Consider the following 25,558-nt stretch of genomic DNA (forward strand, 5'->3'; position numbering starts at 1 on the left):
GCAGTGGTCTCTTACATCAACCACCAAGGAGGTCTGCGGTCGTGCCCTTGTATAAGCTGGCACACCAGATCCTTGTGTGGTCCCAGGGCAAGCTCCTATCACTGAGAGCTGTGCACATTCCTGGGCATCTTTATGTGGGAGCAGGCGTCCTGTCGAGACAGGGGCCGAGGCCCGGGGTATGGATCCTTCACCCTGAGGGGTGAAGCAGATGTGGAAGGTTTTTGGCCAGGCACAGGTGGACCTCTTTGAGACTCAAGAGTCAGCACAATGTCCTCTCTGGTTCTCGCTGACCCCTCCAGCTCCTCCGGGACTGGACGCTATGGTACAGACGTGGCCGAGGCTCCGTCTGTACGCCTTCCCCCCGATCGCTCTGCTCCCTGGAGTTCTGGCGAGAGTGCGCCGGGACGAGGTCAGTCTACTGTTAGTAGCACCGTTCTGGCCGGGCCGAGTATGGTTCTCGGACCTGATATCCCTCCTCGACGGCACTCCGTGGGAAGTGCCCGTCAGGAGGGACCTCCTCTCACAGGCCGGGGGCACCGAGGTGCACCCTCGCCCGGAGTGATGGAAGCTGTTGGTGTGACCCCTGAGGGGGCACAGCTCATAGCTTCCGGTCTGTCAACCGAGGTTGTCAAGACCATCCTCCAATCCAGAGCTCCCTCTACGCGGAAACTGTACGCCTTGAAGTGGAGGCTCTTCACTTCTTGGTGCGGGGACCGCCAGCTCGACCCAGTCAACTGCCCCGTTGGTGCAGTACTGGAGTTCCTGCAGGCCCGTTTCTCCGCAGGGGTAACCCATTACACTGTTAAGGTCTACGTGGCAGCTATTTCGTCATACCACGCCCTTACCGGTGGCCAGTCAGTGGGTAGACACCCCCTGGTTACACGTTTCCTCCGCGGTGCGCTGAGGCTGAGGCCTCCGGTACGATCTCGTCCCTACGTGGGATCTAGCTGTGGTTCTGGAGGCTCTGTGCAATGCACCTTTCGAGCCCATTCAGGAGATAACTGAGAGACTCCTCACTATCAAGACCGTTTTCTTATTGGCTATCACCTCTCTGAGGAGGGTGAGTGACCTTCAGGCCCTGACTACGGCCTCTATTCACTTTGCGCCCGGTTTGGCGAAAGTATTCCTCTACCCCCGCGTGGGGTATGTTCCGAAGGTCCCATCGGTCGTTCCACAGCCGGTCGTACTGCAGGCCTTCTGTCCTCATCCCTTCGGGGAGCCAGACCAGGAGAAGCACAACCGTATGTGTCCAGTGCGAGCACTAGACGCATACATCCACAGGTCCTCCCTGTGGAGAAAGCGGACCAGCTGCCCGTGTGCTATGGTCCGCCTAAGAGGGGTCTTCCTGCTACGAAGCCCTCCTCTTAGTAGGTGGATTGTGGGTGCCATGGCTTTGGCATACGAGGCCTCTGAGCTCCCCCCGCCGGTGGGAGTCAGAGCGCACTCAACCCGAGGTGTGGCGGCCTCCGAGGCCTTCTGGGCAGGTGTTCCATGCAGGACATCTGCAACGCAGCTGGGTGGTCCACGCCCCTGACTTTCGTTAGTTTCTATGACCTCGACATCCGAGCCACTCCCGGCTCCTCTGTCCTTTCGTCCTGACACCAGGCAGGGACTTGTCAGTCTGGCGGCGTTGGTATCTCGTTCCCATATGCGTTTTCGACGCAGCTCGAAGTTCCTGGAAGGGAACGTCTCAGGTTATGTATGTAACCATGGTTCCCTGAAGGGAACGAGACGCTGCGTCGCGTTGCCACACTTCCGGCATCCCTGCCAGCGCTTGCTTCATGACTTGAAGCTGAAGCCGGCTCCGCCGCACGTGCTTATATGCTTCCTGGTCGTGACGTCACCCCGCCCGTGACGCCTCGCCCTTGTTTGACTGATTACACATCATATTCAGAGCCTGGTCACGCTGAAGGCGTTCCCATATGCGTTTTCGACGCAGCGTCTCGTTCCCTTCAGGGAACCATGGTTACATACGTAACCTGAGACGTTTTTAATGAAGTGATTTATGTGTTTGGGTTAAGATATCCCACAAAATATAAACAATAAAATTACCCCCATGTAGTAACATATTTATCCTCTGCTATACATTTTATTAGTTTTTTATTTTAAAGTCAATATTAAAGGTAGATACTTCAATAATTGGTAAAAAAATAAATAACAAACAAATGAAAAATACACGTCTATGCTGATCTAGAGGGCCTGCGATACTCACACTTGGCCTCATGAGAACTTGTGCATGCCACCGGAAGTAAGTGCACAATACTTTCCCAAGTCTGAAAAATGCCAAAAGCACCCACTAAATTCACTCTATCTCTAATACTACTTCAGAGTGGTCCACAGGCCCACAGCCACATCTAGTTATGTACTGTAAAAATCAGACTTGTATGATTTCAGTTAGTCTAAAATGTAAGCGTGCCATTAGGGTTAGAAGACAAATTTTTATTTTAGTCAGACTCAAAATAACATTTCATAGTGAATGGAAATCTTTAAGTTGATCACAACATTTTTGTCACTAACTGCAAATGAAAAGCTGTCTTTTTCCTGTCGTTATTTGCATATTTTAATTCTGTGAGTCAGTTTAACTGGTGGTTGAATTATTCTAACTTCTCTATCAGACCAACAAGTGTCACTACAGACAAGAAGTGGTTTTGTTTTCTTAGAGCAGGGGTTCTTGGTCCAACATCTTATGTTTAGTGATTTCATTAAAAACCTGAACCAGTTAATCAAGGTCTTTGGGTTTATATGTGAATAAGGGGTGAAGGTTTAGCACCTGATATTGACAGCAGAATTCAGAATTGATCATTAAAATATTCAGACTTAGTTCATTTAATGCTGAGCTTGACAGGTCTGAAAAAGAGGAAGTTGTGTTGTGTTCCTGGAGCATGTTTTCAGTGAATCTGAAACAAAAGTACTTGGCACATTTTCACATTAATGACAAAACAGAAAAAAGATGACGGAAAGAAAGAGCTAAAAACAGCTCTCATTCTGCAATATTGATACTCAAAAATGGATTTACATGAATGCCATTATAGGAATACATCTCCTACCATGTATATTAGAAGCTGCTCAGACATTATTCTGGACACAACAGCTCTGAGATCTTCAAGCTAAAACACACCTGAACCACTCAGTCAATGTCTTTGGGTTTACGTTTGAGCAAAGAGTCAAAGTTTAGCATCTAATATTTTATTAAAGAACAATTGAGATTTAATGATCACATTTAGCGCTGAACATGTCAGATCTGAAAAAGGGAAGTTGTGTGTTGTTTTCCTGAAACACATTTTCAGTGAATATGAAAGAAAAGTACCTTCCACTTTTTTACATGAGCGACAAAGCAGAAGGATGAGGAAAATTAAAAGCTAAAAATAACTCACATTCTACAATGTTGATACTCAGAAATGGGTTTACATGAATGTCTTTATGAGGAATATGTCTCTGACTATGTATATAAGAAGGTGTTCAGACATTATTCTGGACACATCAGCTCTGAGATCTTCAAGCTCTAGAACTTCTACAGATTCTTTCTGTGATTGTGAAGAAACATCTTGAAGAATGAGAAGCCTGCTGTCTGTGCTGTTCCTGGTGATCTTCTGCTCTGAGCAGATGACTTCAAGAGGTGAGGGCTCTTTTCTATTTTGAATTAAGACAAAATGTATTGTTTTCAGAATATTTATGGAAGTGTTAGTTTAATTTGTTGCATTTTATGACTTAAAAATATTGATATAACATCTAATAATCTTCTTGAAAACTTTTTTGCATGAATACAGATTTTTGATATTTTGCATATCTTCATATTTCAGCGACTGAAGCTATTAATGCGGCCAAATCAGTCTGCTGTGGAGAGTTCAGTAATATGATGATTCCTGTGAATCGGGTGGTGTCTTACTACTGGACCAGCAGCAGCTGTCGCAAACATGCTATTGTGTGAGTGTCATCTTAGCTATTATTTCATTTTCAAACTATAAAATAAACCTCAATAAGACACTCTTCTGAAGTGTTTGACTTAAATCATGTTTGTGTTTTTCCCTTCAGATTTAAGACAATTGCAGGGAAAGAGTTCTGTGTTGATCCAGAGACCCACTGGGTGAGCCACCATGTTGATAAAGTGCAGAAAAGAACAAGAACTGCTACAGAAGCTAACCCTGCAACAAGAACTGCTACAGAATCTACTGCTACAAAAACAACTGCTACAGAATCTACTGCTACAGAAACAACATCAACTGAATCAACTGCTGCATCGACAACTGCTGCTACAGCAAAGACTCAGAGCCTTCCAGTCTAAAAGAAGCCACACTGTTTCTATTTGATCTCTGCATTTCATATTGTACCATATTTCTGATGTGTATATAAATACATATATTTTTTTTTTCTACAAAATAATTTATGTGAATGAATCCAGCTGTTATAATAAAATATAAATGATATAAATATCATAATGCAGTGATTTTTTTTTTCATTTTGTGTATTTTGAAATCTTTGTGTTTACATTCTATTGAAACATTTTTATTTTAAAGACAGTAGTAAAGATAGATGGTTAATAAAAAAAATTAATAATAAATAAATATAACAAATCCAATAAATATAAAAATAACTGCAGTGCCCTGCATCCATATCGATAGCCATTTCTTATAGACAACAGAGACACTTAACCAACTAATCATTAGATACTAGTAATTTATATGACTGTACATGTTTTATTACTGTAAAAAAACATCATGCAATTGAGGTTTCATGTTCAGTGCTTAAAATTCACACTTAAATGAGACTATCAAGGCCAGTCTCGAGCAAAATGTTCATTCTGACTGTTGCAGCGCATTACAATACAAATGTGCAAATGAGATGCAATACAAAATGCAGAGTGGGGGATTTTAAAACCACACATAGTGAAAACAGTGTTAATTCAATTCACAATAAATCTACTTCTTTCTTAGTGCAGCATCTAAAAACTGTGTGGGTACAACGTTTGTTTTCAGATTAAGAAAGTCTAAAGGCTTCATATGATGGTGTAACTACCTTATTTGGAGAAATAATGCTTGTCTCCCTTACGAAAATTAAGCATGGTTTTATTACAAATAAACCAAAAACCTATGGTTGCTATAATTAAACCTCGGTAACCGCAAATTAACCATGGTTTTGCTACACTATAACCATACTGTATTTGTAGTAAAACTGTGGTTATAATGATAATCAATATGCCAAAAAACATCCTTGATACAACAGTTTTACTACAGTAAAACCATGGTTAATTTTTGTAAGGGCTGCAAAATAGAAATGTGAAGAAAAACTGTTATGGACAAAAATACTATCTGAGATAAAGCAGTGGAGGAAAGTCAAGTTTAAAACGATTAAGGTCAATGTTAAGGGGTTAAACGATTGCAGAAATGTTATTCTTTTTAAGGGTTTAAAGTGTAGTCTTATTTAACATTGTGTATTTTTTCAAACAAGCAGCAGGACTCACACAGAACAAAACGAAATGTTATCATTTCATATTAAATAAACGAGTATTTTTCTTATAGGCTAATAAATGCAGATGAAAACAATGCCATTGGTACAACAACTGAATATTCATAAGGATTCATTTGTAAGTCTGTAAAGTAATTCATACGTAAATAGGATTTACGTTTTAGGTGTTGTCAATATGTCAGTATTGGATGTTTAGATGCTGTAAATACATCAGTATTGTACGTTTCTGTGTCTATTGCAAACGTAAGAAAATGTACGTTCTGTTGAACCATTTTACGAAAATACATACAAATTCTCATGAGATCACATTGCAATGCAATATCTGAGACGTAGGCCCTGCATCTCTCTTTCTCCGAATATTTGCCCCTGTGAAATATTCAGACACAGTTAATGCTGAGTAAGACAAATTGAAAGAAACTGTAAATTGTATCCATCCTTATAACACTGAGCAGAAATCAAACAGAAGTAGAAAGAGGATGTGAAAAAGAAACGGTTCAATTGAGTCATTTCATCATATGTTGGTCCTCAGTAATGCATTTACTTGAATAGCTCTTTAAATATCTCTTATACTCAGTAGACTAATTAAGTTATTCTGTGCATGCTCTGAAATGTCTTCTCAGAATACTTACCCTTGTAAAATATTCACATGTTTTCTTTAAAAGGATAATCCACCTAAAAATAAAAATGTTGTGATCGTTTACTCACTTTTCCTCTGCGGAGCGCGAAATGAATTGCTGAATGTTCAAGATGCTATTTTCTTACAAAGTTAACGACCATGACCATGGCAGTGTCTTTAAAGGAACAGTTCACTCAAAAATTTTAATTTGCTGAACATTTTCTCATCCTCAGACCATCCAAGATGTAAATGAGTTTGTTTGCTCCTCACAACAGATTTTGAGAAATTTAGTATTACATCACTTGCTCACCAATCGATCCTCTGCAGTGAATGGGTGCCGTCAGAATGAGAGTCCAAACAGCTGATAAAAACATCAAAATCAGCTGCTTGAACTCTCATTTTGACAGCACTCATTCACTGCAGAGGGTCCACTGGTAAGCAAGCGATGTAATGCTAAAATTCAAGAAATAAACACATAAATCTTGGATGACCTGAGGGGGGAGTACATTTTCAGCAATCAGTCCTACTTTTCTGATTCAAATTAGACCAATGTATATTTTTATGTGAGTGACTTAAAATGTTATGACCCATCTTAAAGAAAAAATTATAATAGACTAGTCTGAACAGTTTATGCAGTGACTACTGATCACCATCATTAATCACTTTCATTAATTCATTCATTTATTAATAATATGTCCTTTTGAATTCCACAGAAGAAAGAATCTCACACAGGTTTGGAACAACAGTGAGTTTGCGTCAATTGTATTATTATTTGAATATATATGAACATATACCAAATTAAACTACCAAAATATATTATCAAATTATATTCCCTCCCTATTTTATGTCTAGCAAGATGGTCTGTCTTTTCAGGAAAAAACATTTTTACCATAAAGAAAAGTACCAGACACAAAAAAGCGAACAGATATGGATCCTCATTCAGTGTTGCTTCAAAGTTCTGTGAATGTCTTCTCCTTCACTATATAACAGGGACCAAGCAAATCATTCAGTACACATGTTTAGACCAGATATTGTGTGAGCAGATACTCCTGAAGAATGAGGACCCTGATGTCTCTGTTGCTGCTGGTGCTGTTCTGCTCTATTCAAGTGGTGGGTAGTGATTTGACATTATGTACTTCAATGCAATGACCACTCAAGTTAATTGTACCATTACAATGCAGTTCATTTCAGGAAACATTTGACAGTGTTTAATTCAATCTATTAATTCCGTCAACATTTTATGTCCATGCATCTATTTAAATGCTAAATGTGTAATAAATAAATGTATATTACGTTTACTTTTTTTGAAAGGTAAACTTTTTGACATTTTGACACTAGTTCTAATACGTATTAAATTCTTTCAGCTCCTAATGTAGCTACTCGCTGATCATTAAACAGTCCACGCTTCCAAGATACTGATGTCCATATGTTTTATTTTCCTGATATGGAACACCGTGAAAACTACATGCAAACAAACACAAAGAAATAGTTTTACACACAACAATTCGAAGGACATCAACGCAAATAAAGAAATATACAACCATTCACTCTTTTACCGTGTTGGCCTGATAACCAGCAGTAGAATGGTAAGGAGCTCTAACATATGTCTCTGAATTCACATCTCGCCATTCAATTTATACAAATACTTCCAGGTTAAATTAATCAGGAAGGGTCATGTGACATTCATTTTAGTCAAACTGAGAATACAGCAAAATAAAGTACAATACCAACAAAATTAGGAAATTAAGACACACACAAAGATACACACTTAAATCGTGAAATCAAAGACAAACAATATAAACATTAATCCCTAAAATTGCAATACGGCCGTCATAACTCATAACTGACCTATCAGCGTCAGCTACACCTAATGCACTTGAAGTACGATCAACATGCTGTTTCAAGTTTTATAAAAAACGAAAATTCCTCTGAACCTGGTGGTGTCTTTTTACTGGACCAGAAGCAACTGTCCCATGTCAGCTATTGTGTAAGTGTCCCCTAAAGATTTTCAGAGCCAAACTGAATGAGTCCATTTAGTAAAATCTTTTACTTACTAGTTGTTTTGATGGTTTTTGGCCCCAGGTTTCGGACAGCTGCTGGAAGGAAGTTCTGTATAGATCCAAACACCAGCTGGGTGAACAGCCATATTGCAAAAGTGAACAGCAGAACAACAACAGCTACTACAGCAAAGACTCTAAGCACTACTCATTTCTGTAGATAGATTATTTATCATGCTTTTATTAGAATAAATGTTATTATTAATATTTCATTTGTTTAAATTGTATTACATTGTACACCAGCTGCATCAAAAGCAGTTTTCTGTATTTAAATAAACGTGAAGTTGTATTGTTGTGTTTTATGGACTTTAACATGTCTTTTTTTATAATAAAAGTGGATTTCTAAAGTTGTCTTCTGATGGAGATCTTTCATAATAATATGTAATCTTCCATCTTAGCTGATTCAAATAGTGAGCATTTTTTTCCAGCTCATTTTTGAGAATTAATTAATGCTGTGTTGGGTATTTAAAAAAAAAATGTATTGTGTATTTCAAACATAGCGATTGATCTGTTGTGGTCATAATGTACAATCTGCATCATAATACGATACTTCAAATTACAAACTGACAAAAGCAGGTTTTCCAATATATATTAATTAGTAATATTTTATTTTCCTAAAGGTACATACCAGCCAATGAGAATCTCAGCATCTCGGACCCAGATGTCAAGGTGCAATTCAAAATTAATATTAGTACTTTTGAGTATATGGCCAAAATTTTAACTGAAACCGCTACTTTGACATGGATTAAGCTGCCTGTAAGACCGTGAAATGATCTAGGTTTTTATGTCAACTCTGTCACTGGGGTTGTTTGTTTTTGGCTACATTTATGTGACAAACTCGCATATCCTTTGTAAAACTGTAAGTGGATAAAAATAGAAATCATTTTCATTTCCTTTCAAGGTGTAGCTGGAACACCATGCACTTCACACGATTCACTTTCTTAGAAACACTTTCACTTTCATCAAACGTTTTATGTTAAAAGTTAAAGATGCTAACGAATGAACAATACTCGGGTTCACCAACAGACCACTAGGCCTTTTTTAAAGTGCCTATTTTGATATGGTATTTCCTGTGTCAAATGCAATGAGCTGCATTTTCTTTAATGTATTTTTAGCACCTAACAGCTACGCCAAATAAAGAGGAAATAGAGGGTTCAGAGATGAATGCTTTCTACTTTTCTACGAAAAGATTGTATTACTGGCTCAGAGAATCAACAAGGGGAAACTAATTTATCTCTGTTTGCCGGGCTGCTGACAATTCACCACATATTCTTCTCTTGACGTATACCTGGAGAATGAGGACCTTTATGAAGACTTCATTACTGTTTCTGATACTGTTCAGTGTTCTGCATTTTACTTCAGCTGGTGTCACATTTTTGGTTGTAAAGCAAAGGCTCCATATTCACACTTTTCCCTTCATTTTAATAATCAAATCAGATTTTAGCTGTTTTTTTTTCTTTCTGAAAAAATTGGATAACTATTACTTGCTCTGTATTTAAAACCTGAAGAATAAAAACTGGTAGGATACAATCCGAATTGTTTGTTCCACAGAATATATTGCTAGTGTAATTGTCACGGTCCTGCTGGTGTGCCCTGATTGGCCACCAGATGTCACTGTGTGTTTGTTTGAGCACATGGCTTGTTGTTTGTGGTTTGTGCCATGTGCTCTCCTGTCTATTGTCTGACCCCGCCCTCCTTGTTATCTCATTATTGTTTCAGTGACTTCACCTGTTTCCTCCTCGTTTGTCTCCCCATTTATTCTCCTGGTGTCTGCAATCCTGTGCTGTTTCGTTGTTTCATGTCAGATGTTTGACGCTGTGTGTGTTTGCCATCTCTGCCGACATGCCTGTTTTTTCCCCTCGGGGTGGTTTTTGTTCATTTTTGTTTCATTTTATTATTAAAAGAAGGACCATTCTCCTGCACTTGAGTCCTCGCCTCATCTCTCTTCCAGAGCTGTGACAGAACGAAACAGCCAAATGAGGACTCAGCGGAGAATGGGCTCACACCATCCACCGCCTCTAACGTCAGCAACCCCCTCCACCAACGCATCCTCCAGTTTCAGGCCCTGAGCTCCCTTCGTCAGCAGAGCACTGACATGAGAAAGTTTGCCCTGAGGTTCGGTGGTGCAGAAGAGGGTTTGGGGTACAATGATGCAGCCCTCAAGGACCTCTTTAATAGTGTCCTTGAGGAGCCCCTCAACAGGTGGAGGATGAGGGGGCTGGACCACCTGACATTTGGTGAATTTGTGGAGTTCCTGGCACGTTCCCCAGCTAGGATGGCTGGTGTGCCTCAGGCAGTGCTCACCGAAACTGCAGTGCCCCTAGTGAGGGCCGACAAAGCTGCGATCCAAGGGGTGTCAGAGACCTCGTCTGCCGCACCCAGTAATTGTGTCCGTTTCTGGAGCGTCTCGGGCTGATGCACAGCGTGCAGGATCCCCCGCTGATGTCGGTGCGAGCAGCGTGGTCTGCTCGTGGTCTTCCCGAGGCGGCGGTGCCCGCTCACAAGGCTTCCGAAGCGGCGGTGCCCACTCATGATTTCCTCAAGGCGGCATTGTCCGCACACAAAGCTCCTGAGGCAGTGGCGGTGTCTTCTCACAATCCTCCTAATCTGCCGTCCCCGCCTTGGCCTCCTGCTCTGTCGGCACCACCCTGGTACCCTGGCACAGAGGTCTCTCCAGGCCCTCTGCCGCTACACGGGCCTGGCCCACCATCCCTCCCCCTGATCCGCCTCTGGCCCACCTCCCTCCTAGACATTTTGATTTCAGTTTTAGTGTGTGGAGCATCTGGAATCTGCTCCTTAAAGAGAGGGTTGTGTCACGGTCCTGCTGGTGTGCCCTGATTGGCCACCAGATGTCACTGTGTGTTTGTTTGAGCACATGGCTTGTTGTTTGTGGTTTGTGCCTAAGTTACTGGTAACTAGTTACTGCCCAACACTGGTTATTATGCATATAGTTAATAGATTACATTGTTAGGTTACTTTGACCATCGCCCACTAAATCAACTAACATAATCTATAAAGGTGAGAATCGAGACATTTCATGATATAGTTAATGCGTTTGGGAATGTTTTGAATAAAAAGGAAAAAATAAATAAAACATAAGTGCTGTTGTGGCTGCTGTGTGTCACATGATGACCCAACCCCAAACTCGTGCCACCTCAAAAATAATAACGCCCCTGAGAAGGTGTATATAAAAAGGTGCTCAGATGTTATTCTGGACACATCAGCTCTGAGATCTTCAAACTCTACAGAAAATAGAAATCATTTTCATTTCCTTTCAAGGTGTAGCTGGAACACCATGCACTTCACACAATTCACTTTCTTAGAATCACTTTCACTTTCATCAAACGTGTTATGTTAAAAGTTAAAGACGCTAATGAATGAACAATACTCGGGTTCACCAACAGACCACTAGGCCTTTTTATAAAGTGTCTATTTTGTTATAGAAGTAGGGTATTTCCTGTGTCAAATGCAATGAGCTGCATTTTCTCTAATGCGTTTTTAGCACCTATGAGCTACGCCAAATAAAGAGGATATAGAGGGTTCAGAAATGAATGCTTTCTACTTTTCTACGAAAAGATTGTGTTACTGGCTCAGAGAATCAAGAAGGGAATTTCGTTCAACACGAAAGCCAATTCATCTCTCTTTGCCGGGCTGCTGACAATTCACCACATATTCTTCTCTTGACGTATATCTAGAATGAGGACCTTTATGAAGACTTCATTACTGTTTCTGATACTGTGCAGTGTTCTACATTTTACTTCAGCTGGTGAGTGTCTGCTTCCATCACTTTTTTGGTTGTAAAGCAAAGGCTCCATATTCACACTTCTCCCTTCATTTTGATAATTAATCAATTCTTTCTGAAAATATTGGATAACTATTACTTGCTCTGTACTTGTTGGCATATGTTAAAAACCTGAAGAATAAAAACTGATGAAATCTCTGGTGAATATATTTTAATAGTAAGATGCAATGCAAATTTCCTGTTCCACAGAATAGGCCAATGTAATATGCTAGGCTGACACTGTAGTAATATAACACTTCACTTCATTAACACATACTGTATTTCATGCAAGAACTTTAAACAAACATTTTAAATGTGGACTTTTTCCCTCAGGGTTATGACACCTAAAAGTCAATTTTGTGAGAGTTTTGGATAAAGACAAAAACGTGAGATTCTTCATTGAAAATGCAACATATAGCCAAAATGATAGTGTTTCAACTTTTAAACTACAATAATCTCCTTTTAAATGTTTTTTGTTTCTGTCTCCTCATTAACAGAGCTGGTGTGACAAGACAAGCAACTCTCAAAAATCGACCCTCCTTTACTCCCCCCTACCTACCTCATACCAACAATCCAGCCCACTGATCCCCTGCCTGTCTCAAAATATCACCCCTCAAATTCCATGTTCATCCTAGCAACCAGTTCTTCCATCCTCCACCTATCCACACACCTTATTATAGTTGTAGAGGACAATTTTCATTTACATAAAACAGTTTTAAGTTCTTTATCTCTGGATATAATTATAGAATGTGTTGAACCACATTTTACTAGTGAACCCTTCACTTTTTCAGATCCTTATGCATTTGAGATGGCAAACCGTATCTGCTGCTTTAATGAACTCAATATCAGAATACCTCTGAAACGGCTGGAGTCTTATCACTCTAAAAAAAATAATAGGTTAAATACAACAAAGTAAATTATGGACGGACCCAGCGATTGGGTTGTTTAGACCCAGCAGTTGGGTTACTGCTTAGAAGGTTGGGTTAAACATTTAACTGTTGGTTGAAAACAACCCAGCATGTATTCTGTCCAATATTTACCCAGCCTTTTTTAGAGTGTGGAAAGGCAGCAGTTTCCCTTTCATTCAAACACATTGTGTGAGTATCCCCTATATATTTTTAGATGTTCACGTATAGTATATTGCTGCTAACATTTAGTGTTTACTCACATTCATTTAGTTTTAATGCTTTTTACTGTAATTTGCTGTAGGTTTGTAATACTTCCTAAGAAGACACAAATCTGTGTGAGCCCTGAATATAACTGGGTCCAGCAGGCCATAAACTACATAGACAAGAAAAGTGCTTCAAATTCAAGTAAATTAAATTTTCTTCACCTACACAGATACACACACACACACACACCCGCATATATGAGTACAGTTGTAAAATAAAACTTCAGTATTAACATGGAAATGTTGTAATGTATATTAATAAAATGTGTTGAACTTATGATCTGTATGTCAGTGATAACCCTTAAGGATCTGATTTAAACTTTATTTACTATATATTAACTTTATTATTATTATTAACTTTATTGCTTATATTAACATAAATAATATTGTATATAGAAGTTGCCATATGTTAAGATTTCCTTTGTTTTATTGTCCAAAGTTTTCAGTATATTTATATTTGAAGTGGTATTGTAGTGTTTTGCGGACATTAAAATTATTTCAAATTATTCTAAAGGTGTCTTCTGATGGTGATATTAATACATAATCTTACATAACCGTTGTTTTCCCAGTCAGCTCATATTTCAAGAATGAAAAATAGTGATTGATCTGTTATGGTCATTATGTACAATCTGCATCATAATACAACACTTTCATCTAGGTCCTTTATTACAAACCTTAATTACAAACTAACAAAACCAGGCCAATTTTTGAAACTGCAACATTTCTGGTCGCTAGTATGGCTTGTTTAGACCATCATGGCCAAAACAATGAAATCCTTAATCAAAAAAGGACAATAGAATCAGAATCAGAACTAGAAAGAGCTTTATTGGCAAGTGTGTTTACACACACAATGAATTTGTCTTGGTGTTAGGAGCTTTCAGTGCAAAAGTACAATCATAGTGCAGACAACATATAATTAAAGTAATAAAAACACTAATAATGAAGAGAATAGACAATAAATTATAAATAACAACAGTAATAAAAATTTAAATATACAGAAAAGAAAAATGTCCATAGACAGAACTGTGAATGTGCATATGTCCTATGTACGGATGAAGGTTTGATGAGTTGTTTACAGATGTACAGTACTGGGGTGTGTTATGTGTTGTTCAGGTGGGATATGGCTTGGGGGGAAAAAACTATTCTTGTGTCAGGCTGTTTTGGTGCTCAGTGATCTGTAGCGCCGGCCAGAGGGCAACAGTTCAAAGAGAGAGTGAGCTGGGTGTGAGGGGTCTAGAGTGACTTTCTTAGCCCATTTCCTCACTCTGGAGATATAAAGATCTTGGAGGTTGGGTAGAGGGGCACCGATAATCCTCTCAGCAGTCCTGACTGTCCGTCGTAGTCTTCTGATGTCTGTTTTGGTAGCTGAACCAAACCAAACAGTTATAGATGAACAGAGGACAGACTCGATGATGGCAGAGTAGAACTGTTTCAGCAGCTCCTGTGGCAGGTTGAACTTCCTCAGCTGGCGGAGCAAATACAGCCTCTGCTGGGCCTTTTTCACAATAGAGTCAATGTGAATGTCCCACTTCAGGTCCTGGGAGATGGTGGTGCAGGAATCTGAATGACTCTACTGCAGCCACAGTGCTGTCTATGATGGTGAGTGGGGGGAGTGCAGGGGGGTTCCTCCAGAAGTCTACTATCATCTCCACTGTCAGATTAAATAAATAGCAGTCCATTAAACTATGCAATGCATATTTGAAATAGCAACAGATTTATATGGTGTTGCAGTCAAAGTAATATAATGCATATATTAGAATTAAAGTTAAACACAAAGCATGCACTTAAATCCAAACAGATGCTAATAAATGAAAAGGATTCACAGCAGAGCAATAGGCTGATTTTAAAGCAACTGTAGGATTTTAATAGGAAGACTTTTGTGGACAGAAGCAGAGTATTTACTTCATATGCATTATTTTAGCACTTTTAAAACCACCTCCACATAAAGAGGAAGAAGGTTCAAAGACAGTGCTGTTTTGTACGTAGAAAAGGCTGTGACACTGGTTCAGAGAATCAGCTAGGGGGCTTTCTTTCAACATGAAAACTAATTCACCAGCACTATATAATGGACTGCTAGCAGTTCACCACATACTCGCACCTTCTCTCTGTCTCTGGAGAATGAAGACCTTCATGAAGACTTCATCACTGTTTCTGATGCTGTGCTGTGCTCTGCAACTGACCTCAGCTAGTAAGTGTCTGCTTCTATCATATTTGTTCTCTGGCACAGAATGTAAAGCATTTCATGCTCCAGATTTAAACTTTTCAAAAGTAAACTTCATTTTTTTTCTATTTTCTCTTTCTGAATAACTCTTATTTACTCTGTATTTTAAAAATCTTTTTTTCAGATCCTTTAGCAGAAGAGTTGGCAGACAGTATCTGCTGCTTTAATGAAATGAGTGTCAGAATACCTCTGAAACGGCTGGAGTCTTATTCCTGGACAAGCAGCAGTTGCCCCCTCAAACGCATTGTGTGAGTATCCTCTCGATATGTTTGAATGTACACTCATATTGTACACTTGTGCACTTATATTATCTTTAGCATTTACTTCACATTCATGTAGTTTTAATGCTTTTGTCTGTAATGTGCTCTAGATTTGTAACAGTTCCTGAGGATAAAGTTCAGAAGAAACAATTCTGTACAAACCCTAAAAAAAAGTGGGTCCAGCAGGCCATTAAGTACTTGGACAAGAAACATGCTTGAAAGTTAAATGAAAATGAAACTTGATATACATTTTCTAAATTTCTACACAGATACACACACACACACACATCTGTATACAGTATAAGATAATTTTTTTAAAATATACTTGCTATTGTAACATTTCAGAGAGTTATGTGTATGTAAACATGTTGATCTCATCATTATCAATAGCTTACTTTTCTGTCAATTTTTATAAGCTGTTTTATTATAACTAATAGAGAATATTGCATGTAAATTTGTAATTTTATTTATTAAAATGTCTTTGTTTTATATTTCCATTGATGCACAATGTTGTCTCCAAGTAAATTTCTTAAAAAGAAAATATATATTTATTTTATGTATGAGGTCTATTTTATGAAAAATGTTTGTCAGATTGTAACATTACTATTCTTAAGGAAAAAGAATAGCCTTTTGTTATGATATATAGGACACATTGCAATTACCATTTGATAATTCCACTAGAGGACAGACGTGGCCTACATTACAGATTATAATCTATAAAAAAATAGTCCCCCTTTTTCCTTTTCATATCTGTTATCTCGTGCTTTTTTAAATATTTGTGTGTGTGTGCGTGTGTGTGTGTCTGTATACATATTATATTTATTTATATATATATATATATAAAGTGTGTGTGTGTGTGTGTGTGATTTCGCACAGGAAAAAGTTTTTTTTTTTTTTTACATCATGGACCAACCAGTTCACAACTTCACAATGGCAGAAAGTTTATTTTAACTGAATTATTCCTTTTACTTCTGAGGATGACATACTTTAATTTATGAAAGAGCCAGAACATTTACTATCGTTGTTTTATATGATCTAATAAAAAAAAAAATACTATATATATATATATAAATATAAAATTGAATACTATTAATATTATATAATGGTACATATTGTGTATTATAAGACAGATACAATCCAACATTTAATGAAAAAAGGAAGAATTATTATGAAAGATCAACATCATGGTGGACCTGCTCTTACAAGACATAAAAAATCTGTTGATGTATTTAATATACAGTGTCTTGATCTGGTGACCTAGACATTTAAATGTAAATATTTTTAAACAGAACCCTAAGCACTATACGTGGTTTACCCTGTAAATAATTTCCCCCTGCTCATATGCAGTTTTAGCACATACTTACAACAACACCTTCGCATAAAGACAGAAAGAGGGTTTCGAGACGGAATTTTGTTATATTTAAAAATATAGACCAGTGATGTAGCTCTTTCCTTTTACAAGAAAACTTTTTCATTGTCTCTATATAAAGGACTGCTGGCAGTTCACCACATATTCTTACTTTCTCTGTCTCTCGTGTGCTGTATCATACCTGGAGAATGAAGATCTTCATGAAGATCTTCACTGCAGCTTAACACCTCAGCTGGTGAGTGTCTGTTTCTGTCATACAGATTGTGTCTTGTTCTCTGCCATAGGAATATAAAGCATTTCAGGCTTCAGATTGAAACTTTTCCGGAAACATTTAAACAATCTAAAACAGTTCTTAGTTATTTCTTTCTAAAAATGTTGGATAGCCCTGATTTACTCTGTATTTTAAAAACCTGGATAATAGAAACATTTTAAAATATGTTGACCACTTTTTCAGGTACTAGAGCATTAATGAGTGTTAACAGTATCTGCTGCTTTAATGAAATCAATATCAGAATACCTCAGAAACGGCTGGAGTCTTACAAGCAGCAGTTGCCCCTTCAAACACATCGTGTGAGTATCCTCTCAATATGTTTAGATGTACACTTATATTGTAACCAATCTTCAGTATTTATTTCATGTTCGTGTAGTTTTAAAGCTTTAGTCTGCAATCTGCTCTAGATTTGTAACAGTTCCAGATTCCAAGAAACAGAAGAAAGAAGCGATTCAGAAGAATCTAGTCTGTATGGTCCCTGAATATAAGTGGGTCGAAGGGGCCATTAAGTACTTAGACAAGAAACGTGACTGAAATTGAACAAAATTAAACTTTCTATATAGAAATGTTCTAAATTTGTACAGATACATACACATATTTGCATAAATAAGTAAAATAAAAAAATTGGTATTGAATTGTAACATTTCAGAGAGTTACTATTGTGATGTGTATTATTCAAATGTGTTGATCTAATCATTATCAATATTATTATGTCAATAGGCTACAGATTTGGTGTCAATTTTAAATGAGCTGTATTATTATAAGTAATATAGAATACTGCATACAGAAGTTGTCATATGTTTGGAATTAATTTTAGTGCCATCTGCTTTTTTTATTTCAACATTTACTTTACAATTTACTTCAGTTTAGGTTACTTGACAACTTTCTTAAATTCTGTCAAGTAGCAATTAGTGTAACTAATATTTACTTAAAATATATATATATATATATATATAAAAACATTTATATTCATTGAAAAATGTCTTTGATCTATTTCTTTCCACTGATGCACAATTATTTCTAGTAAACGTAAAAAACAACCTATAAATATCAAGTAAGTTACCTTTATTCACATTGCGCTTTAGATTGTTTCAAAGCGGCTTTACAGTGATTAAAAATAAATCAATCAATGATGCGAACAAAATTCAAAATTCAATTCTGCTGTAAAGCAGCTTTGAAAAGAAATAAACTTTATTCAGTTGAAATCAGTTCATTGTTTATTTCTGTTTAATAACTGTGTAAAGTCCTGCATCACAAGTGAGATATTTTTTATTTTATTTATGAGGTCTGTTTTATGAACAAAAGATTATCAAACATTTTAACATTCCTGTTCTAAAGGAAATAGAATAGCGTATTATTATTATGATAAATTACACTTTGCAACTACTTTTTGAATATTCCACTATCATTACAGATCATAGAAATCGCCTGTTAATCTGTTCTTCCAAGTCTGTTAATAATTTAAAATATTTCCGAATTTATTTATTTGTTTATTTATGTATGAGATCTCAATACTGACATAATGTGTGTGTGTGTGTTTGTGTCTGAAGTATTGCTTATGCATCTCCCGAGGCAACTTCACGGCCTGCACTACAAATACCACAATCCTTTGTAAAAATCCAGTGATCCAATGAAAATCGAGGGTGGGCGGGATTCCATGACATCACAACAAGCGGCCAGTCGCTGACCAATAGGGCTTGCGTTCTCTAGGAGGAGGACATTCGCCTTTCATGCTCGCAACATTGTAACATTTTTCCCCGGCCGATACTCACATGCTTGTTTTTGTCCTGTGCACGTTTACTTCCCTTAAAAATCCATTCATTTAGTCCAAATCCGAATCAGCCATTAGGGTTCATCATCGCTTCTGCACGCGACCCTTTTTGATTCGACTCATCTTTTTATGCCTGATCTATTGGGATTCAGAGTGGGTGTTGTCACAGGACAATGATCGAGAGACCCGACTCAGCTGTTTCCAGCGTTGCAGTGAGTACAGTTTTCATGTATTTACCCAAATCTGTCCAGAAAATACATTTAAGGCACATCTGGCTTATGGATTCATGGATGTGCATAGTGGTGGGCGAATTGATTCCTAGCGTGACTGTCCCTCTAATCATCTATGTTATGGCAAGCCATTTTCACATGTATTCCTTGTAACTAACTAGCATCTATTTTTATTACAAATTTCACCAATAACTATTAAACAGATGCTAGTACTTTTCCCAATGTTATCTAGTAGACTACATATTCGAGTAGTAACTGGTACTGGTACTCTTTCATTACATACATCTATTCTTTTTCTGCTAGTCATTATTCCAAGTAACAAGTCACTATTTGTCTTTTAATGATAACAAATGGCAAATTCTGTGGTAATGTGGTAACTGTTTGTAGTACTAGTAAAAAGGTAACAACAACAGTTGGAATATATACAATACACAGATTTCCATAAAATTTAATAGCTAATATTTGCAACTTGTTAAAGCAAAGTAAACTTGACTAGTAAAGGAATAAGCACTAGCAGCCTATATAAAAACAAGTGTCTTCACTATTGGATTACTTTTTAGAAATGAAAAATAAGTACTAGTTACGTTAAAAAAGATACTAGCTGGTTTTAAGAAATAAATGTGAACATAGCTTGCCATAATTAGGGATCCATAAGCTTGATCCAAACCTGTTTTTTTATTGATAAATAAATAAATGTGCCTTAGCTCATGTATTAAAACATACTTTTATCCAAACCTTATTGGAGTGCAATTGTTGGGCTGTTAATAGCTATTTGGAGCAAATGAGAATGACAGGCTTTAAGCATGATGCGCAGCTCTCTTGCGGAGAGCAGTGAGTGGAGATGCATTTCAATGGGGTTAGAGAGAACAGCAGCCAAAAACTGTCACCAAGCATATATCGCAATCCCATTTGTGTGAACTTGATGGAAACTGACTTCATACGTCTGCTTAAAATCAAAATGGGGCTATTTGGTTGAGTAATTGCAAAAATAGCTCATAAAAGTGAATTTGGTTCTGAGAAGAGGTCTAGCATCATTTCTTTGCAGATGCCAGTTGATGTTATATACGTTTATACCTTTTAATACTTTAAGTGCTTTTTGGGGCCACTATATTTAGGGTCCTCATATCAGCTGGGTGAATGAATTGCACAAATGTTAAACCTATTCTGAATAGTAAGCTTGTGAGCACCCACACTGTTTCCCACCTACTCTATCTGCATCGTTCAATCTGTCCCGTTCTCCAAATTGTACGTCTGAGTTAGGATGCTAACATGGAGAGGGGATCGATAATCAATGATTTGATTCACCCATTTGGTCAGATGTTTTGTTGTTTGCCATGTTGGGCATCAGTGACATCAGTCTTACAGTTACGTAAGAGCGCTTGAAGAGTGAAAGTATGGAAAATGCCCTGAGAGCTTCACAGAGCAAGGCTATTTATAGACTTCTGTATGAATTATATAGTATGGTTTTGAAGAAGATGCGGTTGCATTTTGCACTGCAAGTGTCCATAAACTGTTAGAGGTTTCATATCAAATTCATTTTGATATTTTGGTCTTTTAAAGGGATAGATCTCACACAAATAAAATCGTCGTCATTTATTTATGCATGTTGTTCCAAGACTGTATGAGTTTTAGGGATGCACCGATATTCAAATTCTAGCCAATACCATATGATAACTTTTTCTGATATTTAAGTTATGGCTAATAAATAATAAATGGTTTTGCTGTTTGTGCTTTTTACATAATTAAGTTGTTTTTTCATATTGTTTTTTTTTTTGTCATATTGTACATTACAATGTTGCTGTTGCAATATTATAATGTACAATATAAAAATAATGAAAAATATATTGATTTGTCTAAATGAAAAAAAAAACACAAAAATCATTACATTTTGGCATTGCAACATTATAATATACAATCTGAATAGTTTATACTTTATAGCTATTTTTCTGAAGATTCATTAGAGATGCATGTTACATCGATACCTTTATCGGTTATTGGCCGATAATCTTTCTAATTTATCGGTATTGCTGATAACCAATATGCAATATCATGCATCTCTAATAATTTTCTTTCCAAGTATGCTTTTTTGTGTTTTGTTTAAATGAATGCATTTTGTCTAAATGAAAAATAAAATACTAAAATTGCCATTGCAACATTGTAATGTACAATATGGAAATTGTTTTAAAATATTTTTCCCAAAGATTGCATTTGACAGTATTATTAAAATAGTGATTAAAGATGAACTTTAAATGAGCATTAGCCTATATAATGGAAAAAGTAATATAAATGTAAAAACAGGGAAAAGAAGATTATTTTTTCTTGACAAAAATTCATTAGAGATGTTACATCAGTACCATATCGGTTATCGGCCGTTAATTTTTTTCTAATTGATCGGCATTGCTGATAACCAATATGATACCGATGTATCGTGCATCACTAATGATTTTCTATCCCAGTAGGCTTTTTTGTTTAAATTAATGTATTTCGTCTAAATGAAAAATAAAATACAAAAACTGCCACTGCAACATGTACAACATGAAAAATATTTTTATATTTTTCTAAAGACCATTTTAACAGTATTATTAAATTAGTGTTTAAAGATTAAATGAGTAATTAAGTGGGCCTTCTATAATGAAAAGGTTATAAAAATGAAATAAAAATCATTAGAGATGCATGTTATCAGTCAATAATTTTTTTTATTTATTGGTATAATAATATTCTTACCACGAATTCTGATTCTGTTTCCCAAAGAATCTATTGGGTTAGTTTTGGTTTAGATTGGATTAGTACATATGTGGTAAGGCCCAATAGAGTTAAGTTGCCTTGATAACTGTAGCCCTCCCCATTCAAAATCTCTCTCTCTAAATGATCAGGCCCCTACCAGTTAGTTTTCCATTGGCCTACCGTGCATGAGAAGCTCAGCTGAGCCAAAGCAGAGCAATCAATTGTGTTTGCCTCGCCTAGCGTGTGCTTCAGCGCTGTGCTTCCGAGAGCATGAGATTACAAGAGATGGAAAGCGACGGAGAGAAAGGGATGGAGGAGCTCGAGAAGGACTTACAGCTGGCCAAGGCACTGGCTGTGATCTGGAGGGAAATTCACTGTCTCCATGACGACATTGAGTTCATGATGGATTTGATACGAAACGTAAATGAGCATGTGGGCTTCACCTCATCCCATGTGTCCTCCTTTCCCCAGCCTCAAAGTTTGTGTTTGGGCTAGAAAAGCGCTCAACCTCTTTGTAGGCCTGTAGCTGTTTTGGTGTGTTACTTTCATATGTGCTTAACAGATCTGTTTACTTATCCTCAAATTAGCAAAATTCCATGTTATCCTTTGTTGTGGTCTCCCTGCATGTGAGATTAGGAGTCGCTAAGTCATTATTCACTGTAACTAATGTTAATATTAGCATAGCCTTTAATATCTTTCCTCTGAAGTCCTCTTGAGCCCTGTTTTGAGAGGGATAAGAGTAATGGGGCAGCCGTTCTGCTCTTTAATCAGTGGAATGTGGAGTAAAGCTGTGTTCTCTTCCAGCAGAGGAATCTGGAGGGTTATGTCGGCTTTGCCAACCTCCCCAACCAGGTGTACAGGAAGTCCGTGAAGAGGGGGTTTGAGTTCACACTCATGGTTGTCGGTAAGTCCCTAAATTCTTTTGCTCACCTGTGAAAAAGTCAAATGGTTGCAGATTGACCTTTTTATAAGATTTTAGACATATAACAAGTAAATATTGTGCTTCCGTTTCCAGTTAAATTAAGTTTAGATGTAATTAAGAATTCAGAGAATTTCCTGGGTTGACACATTTGCAGTTCAGTTTGCAAGTATTGCGCTCAAGGTCACGAAACTACAGTATGTTTATTAAAATTGAATGTTAATGCTGATTTTTCTTTTTAATCAAAAACTGGATGTAGTTGTGCCTTTAGAAAACATTCAGGAAACATTCATATAATGTTAACAGTTGACACATATGTGACCCTGGACCACAAAACCAGTCATAAGGGTCAATTTATCGAAATTTAGATTATACATTATCTGAAAGCTGAATAAATAATCTGTCCATTGATGTATGGTTTGTTAGGATCGGACAATATTTGGCTGAGATACAACTATTTGAAAATCTGGAATCTAAGGGTGCAAAAAAACCTAAATATTGAGAAAATCAGCTTTAAAGTTGTCCAAATTAAGTCCTCAGCAAATGTTTTATTGGCTATTGCTACAAATATACCCCAGCGACTTAAGACTGGTTTTGTGGTCCAGGGTCACATACACATTTAAATTTGACATTACAAGTTTTTTTTTTATATAATGTTCTATTTGGATCTATTGTTTATGATGTAATCATGGCACCATAGTTAAACTTTTATGATACTAATGACATGAAAAGATGAAAACAAAAACAAAAAGATGAGATTTTAAGTTCACATTCACGTATTGAAAGAATGGAATAAAGTCATAATTGAGTTTTTTTATTTTTATTTATAGTATTCATCACCGAAAAAAAAGGTAAAATATGATGGTAACAGGGTTGTGCATAACCTGGGACACAAAATTTGAAGTTATTTGAATAATACACAGACAAATAAAATCTTAAAAAACACATGATGACAAAATGCTGGCTTTTAATTCCATGTATTTTTTTTTTATCTAAAATTTGATCAATTTGATTTGAGCGAGAACAGGCCTAAAACTGCATAAAAATAAGAAGCAAATGAAAATTGTAACAAAAAAAATACATAGTAATGTTGTCTCCAGCGATTATTTGAAAAAGTCTTTCTTTACATGCATGAGGAGAACAAATAGCACTCGTTTATTTTTAAATGACACAAAATGAGATTGCTGTGGTTTGTTGTTTGCTTTAAGGGAATAATCCTGTCTGTGGCTTTGAATGAAAGTGATTTTTTACTGATGAACAAATGAGTAAATGCCCACATAAAAGAGTAGATAGATGAGAAACGTTTGGATGATCAATACTGTTGTCACCATCACACACTCTCTGTGGTTTGGATGCTGTGACCGAAGCTGTATCGGAAATATGGATCTCGGTGACATAACTGCTGCGGAGCTCTTTGCCATAGTAACTGGCTTTTTGTCTGTTAGCACTTGCAGAGGGTTTGCTTTCCAGCTCTGGTGTGAAATAATCTCTCTATTTTTTCTGTTCCTCTATTACTCTTCCAAGATGTTACTCATTCTGTGTCTTTGTGTCTCACTCATTCCCTTCCTCTGTTATATAGGCTAGTTGTCTAGTTTGCGGTTTCCTGTTTGGTAAACCAGCCTTTTGAGATACTTGTACTGGTGCCAGGAGTTGAGCCGCACTAGTCTTTGTAGAAAGCTAGTTGTGTTGACTTGAAGATGTGTGGCCCCGTTAAGTAAATTTACAGTAAATGTGCGGACACATTAGCAATATTTTAGCAAAATGTTATGGGTTAAAATGGTCCATTGTCATTGCAGTAGCAAAGTTACTTTGAAACCAAGCAGCTTTCTGTTCGTCAGCGCAGTGAATTTGTGTGACTTGAACAAAATCTGCGAGATCTTTTTTTGATGTTTCCAATGAAGTGACTGGATTTTATCCACAAAATCTTGCTGAGCGTTAGTAAATGTGACCTGAAATATTAAATTTGTATTCTGTTTTGTTGACAATTTAGTCTTTAGCTTACCTATTTGTTTTTGCAAACATTTAAGATTACAGTCTTAAATTTTGTAGAATGTTCATAATTCTGGAACCAACAATATTTGCATAAAGAATTGCGATTGGTCTTGAATAGGGATTGGTCTTGCGGTAAAAATACAGGATAAAATACAGTAAAAACGGAAATATCATTACAATTTAAAGTAACCATTTTCCATTTTCATATATTTTAAAATTAAATTCATTATTGTGATGAAAAAACGGAATTTTCCGCATCATTAATCCAGTCTTCAGTGTCACATGATTCTTCAGAAATCATTCTAATATGCTGATTTGCAGCTGAATAACAATTTTTTTTTTTTTTTTTACTGACACCAAATATTTGAACGGTAGTGTATTTATACACTGAATAGCGCCACTGATCTTAATAAACGCTAATCTAGTAAGTATCAGTATCAGTTAATAGTGTTTCTCTTTCACTCATATTAAAATGCCACATTTTACCTCGGAAACAAGACTCCCTCTGCACATAAATTATCTCTAAACAGCATTTTGCATATATGTTCCACAGACTGGGCTGAAAATGTGATGTACTCTAACTATCTAAGTGTGTACACAGGGTTTTGTATCTACTTCTGACTGTCATCCAGTGGCCTTTTAAAGGACAGTACTGAAAACTGTCGTCTTGTTCTCTTGTCACTCATCCTGAGAGACACCACAGGGCTTTGGCT

General features: G+C 37.0%; 2 protein-coding genes across 4 annotated transcripts in view; both read left to right on the plus strand.

Moving 5' to 3' along the window:
- Positions 1-3,474: 3,474 nt before the first annotated feature.
- LOC306866840 (C-C motif chemokine 22-like) lies at positions 3,475-4,432 on the plus strand. Its single transcript, XM_079412225.1, has 3 exons — positions 3,475-3,616; positions 3,801-3,924; positions 4,033-4,432. The coding sequence occupies exons 1-3, from the start codon at positions 3,553-3,555 to the stop codon at positions 4,280-4,282; spliced, it is 438 nt and encodes a 145-aa protein (XP_079268351.1). The 5' UTR covers positions 3,475-3,552; the 3' UTR covers positions 4,283-4,432.
- Positions 4,433-18,898: 14,466 nt separating this feature from the next.
- Positions 18,899-25,558, plus strand: part of LOC306866922 (septin-7-like) — a gene marked incomplete at its 5' end in the record, with an annotated part of 30,913 nt that continues 24,253 nt past the window's right edge. Inside the window, 2 exons of one of the 3 annotated variants that reach the window (XM_079412369.1) lie at positions 18,899-19,192; positions 22,739-22,838. In XM_079412369.1, coding sequence (XP_079268495.1) covers positions 19,154-19,192; positions 22,739-22,838 — 139 coding nt within the window. Of the gene's footprint in view, positions 19,193-22,204; positions 22,355-22,738; positions 22,839-25,558 lie in introns of those variants that run through there. The other 2 variants (XM_079412370.1, XM_079412371.1) reach the window with 2 other exon arrangements.

The sequence above is a fragment of the Barbus barbus genome, assembly GCF_936440315.1.
Source record: "Barbus barbus genome assembly, chromosome: 48".
NCBI lineage: Eukaryota > Metazoa > Chordata > Actinopteri > Cypriniformes > Cyprinidae > Barbus > Barbus barbus.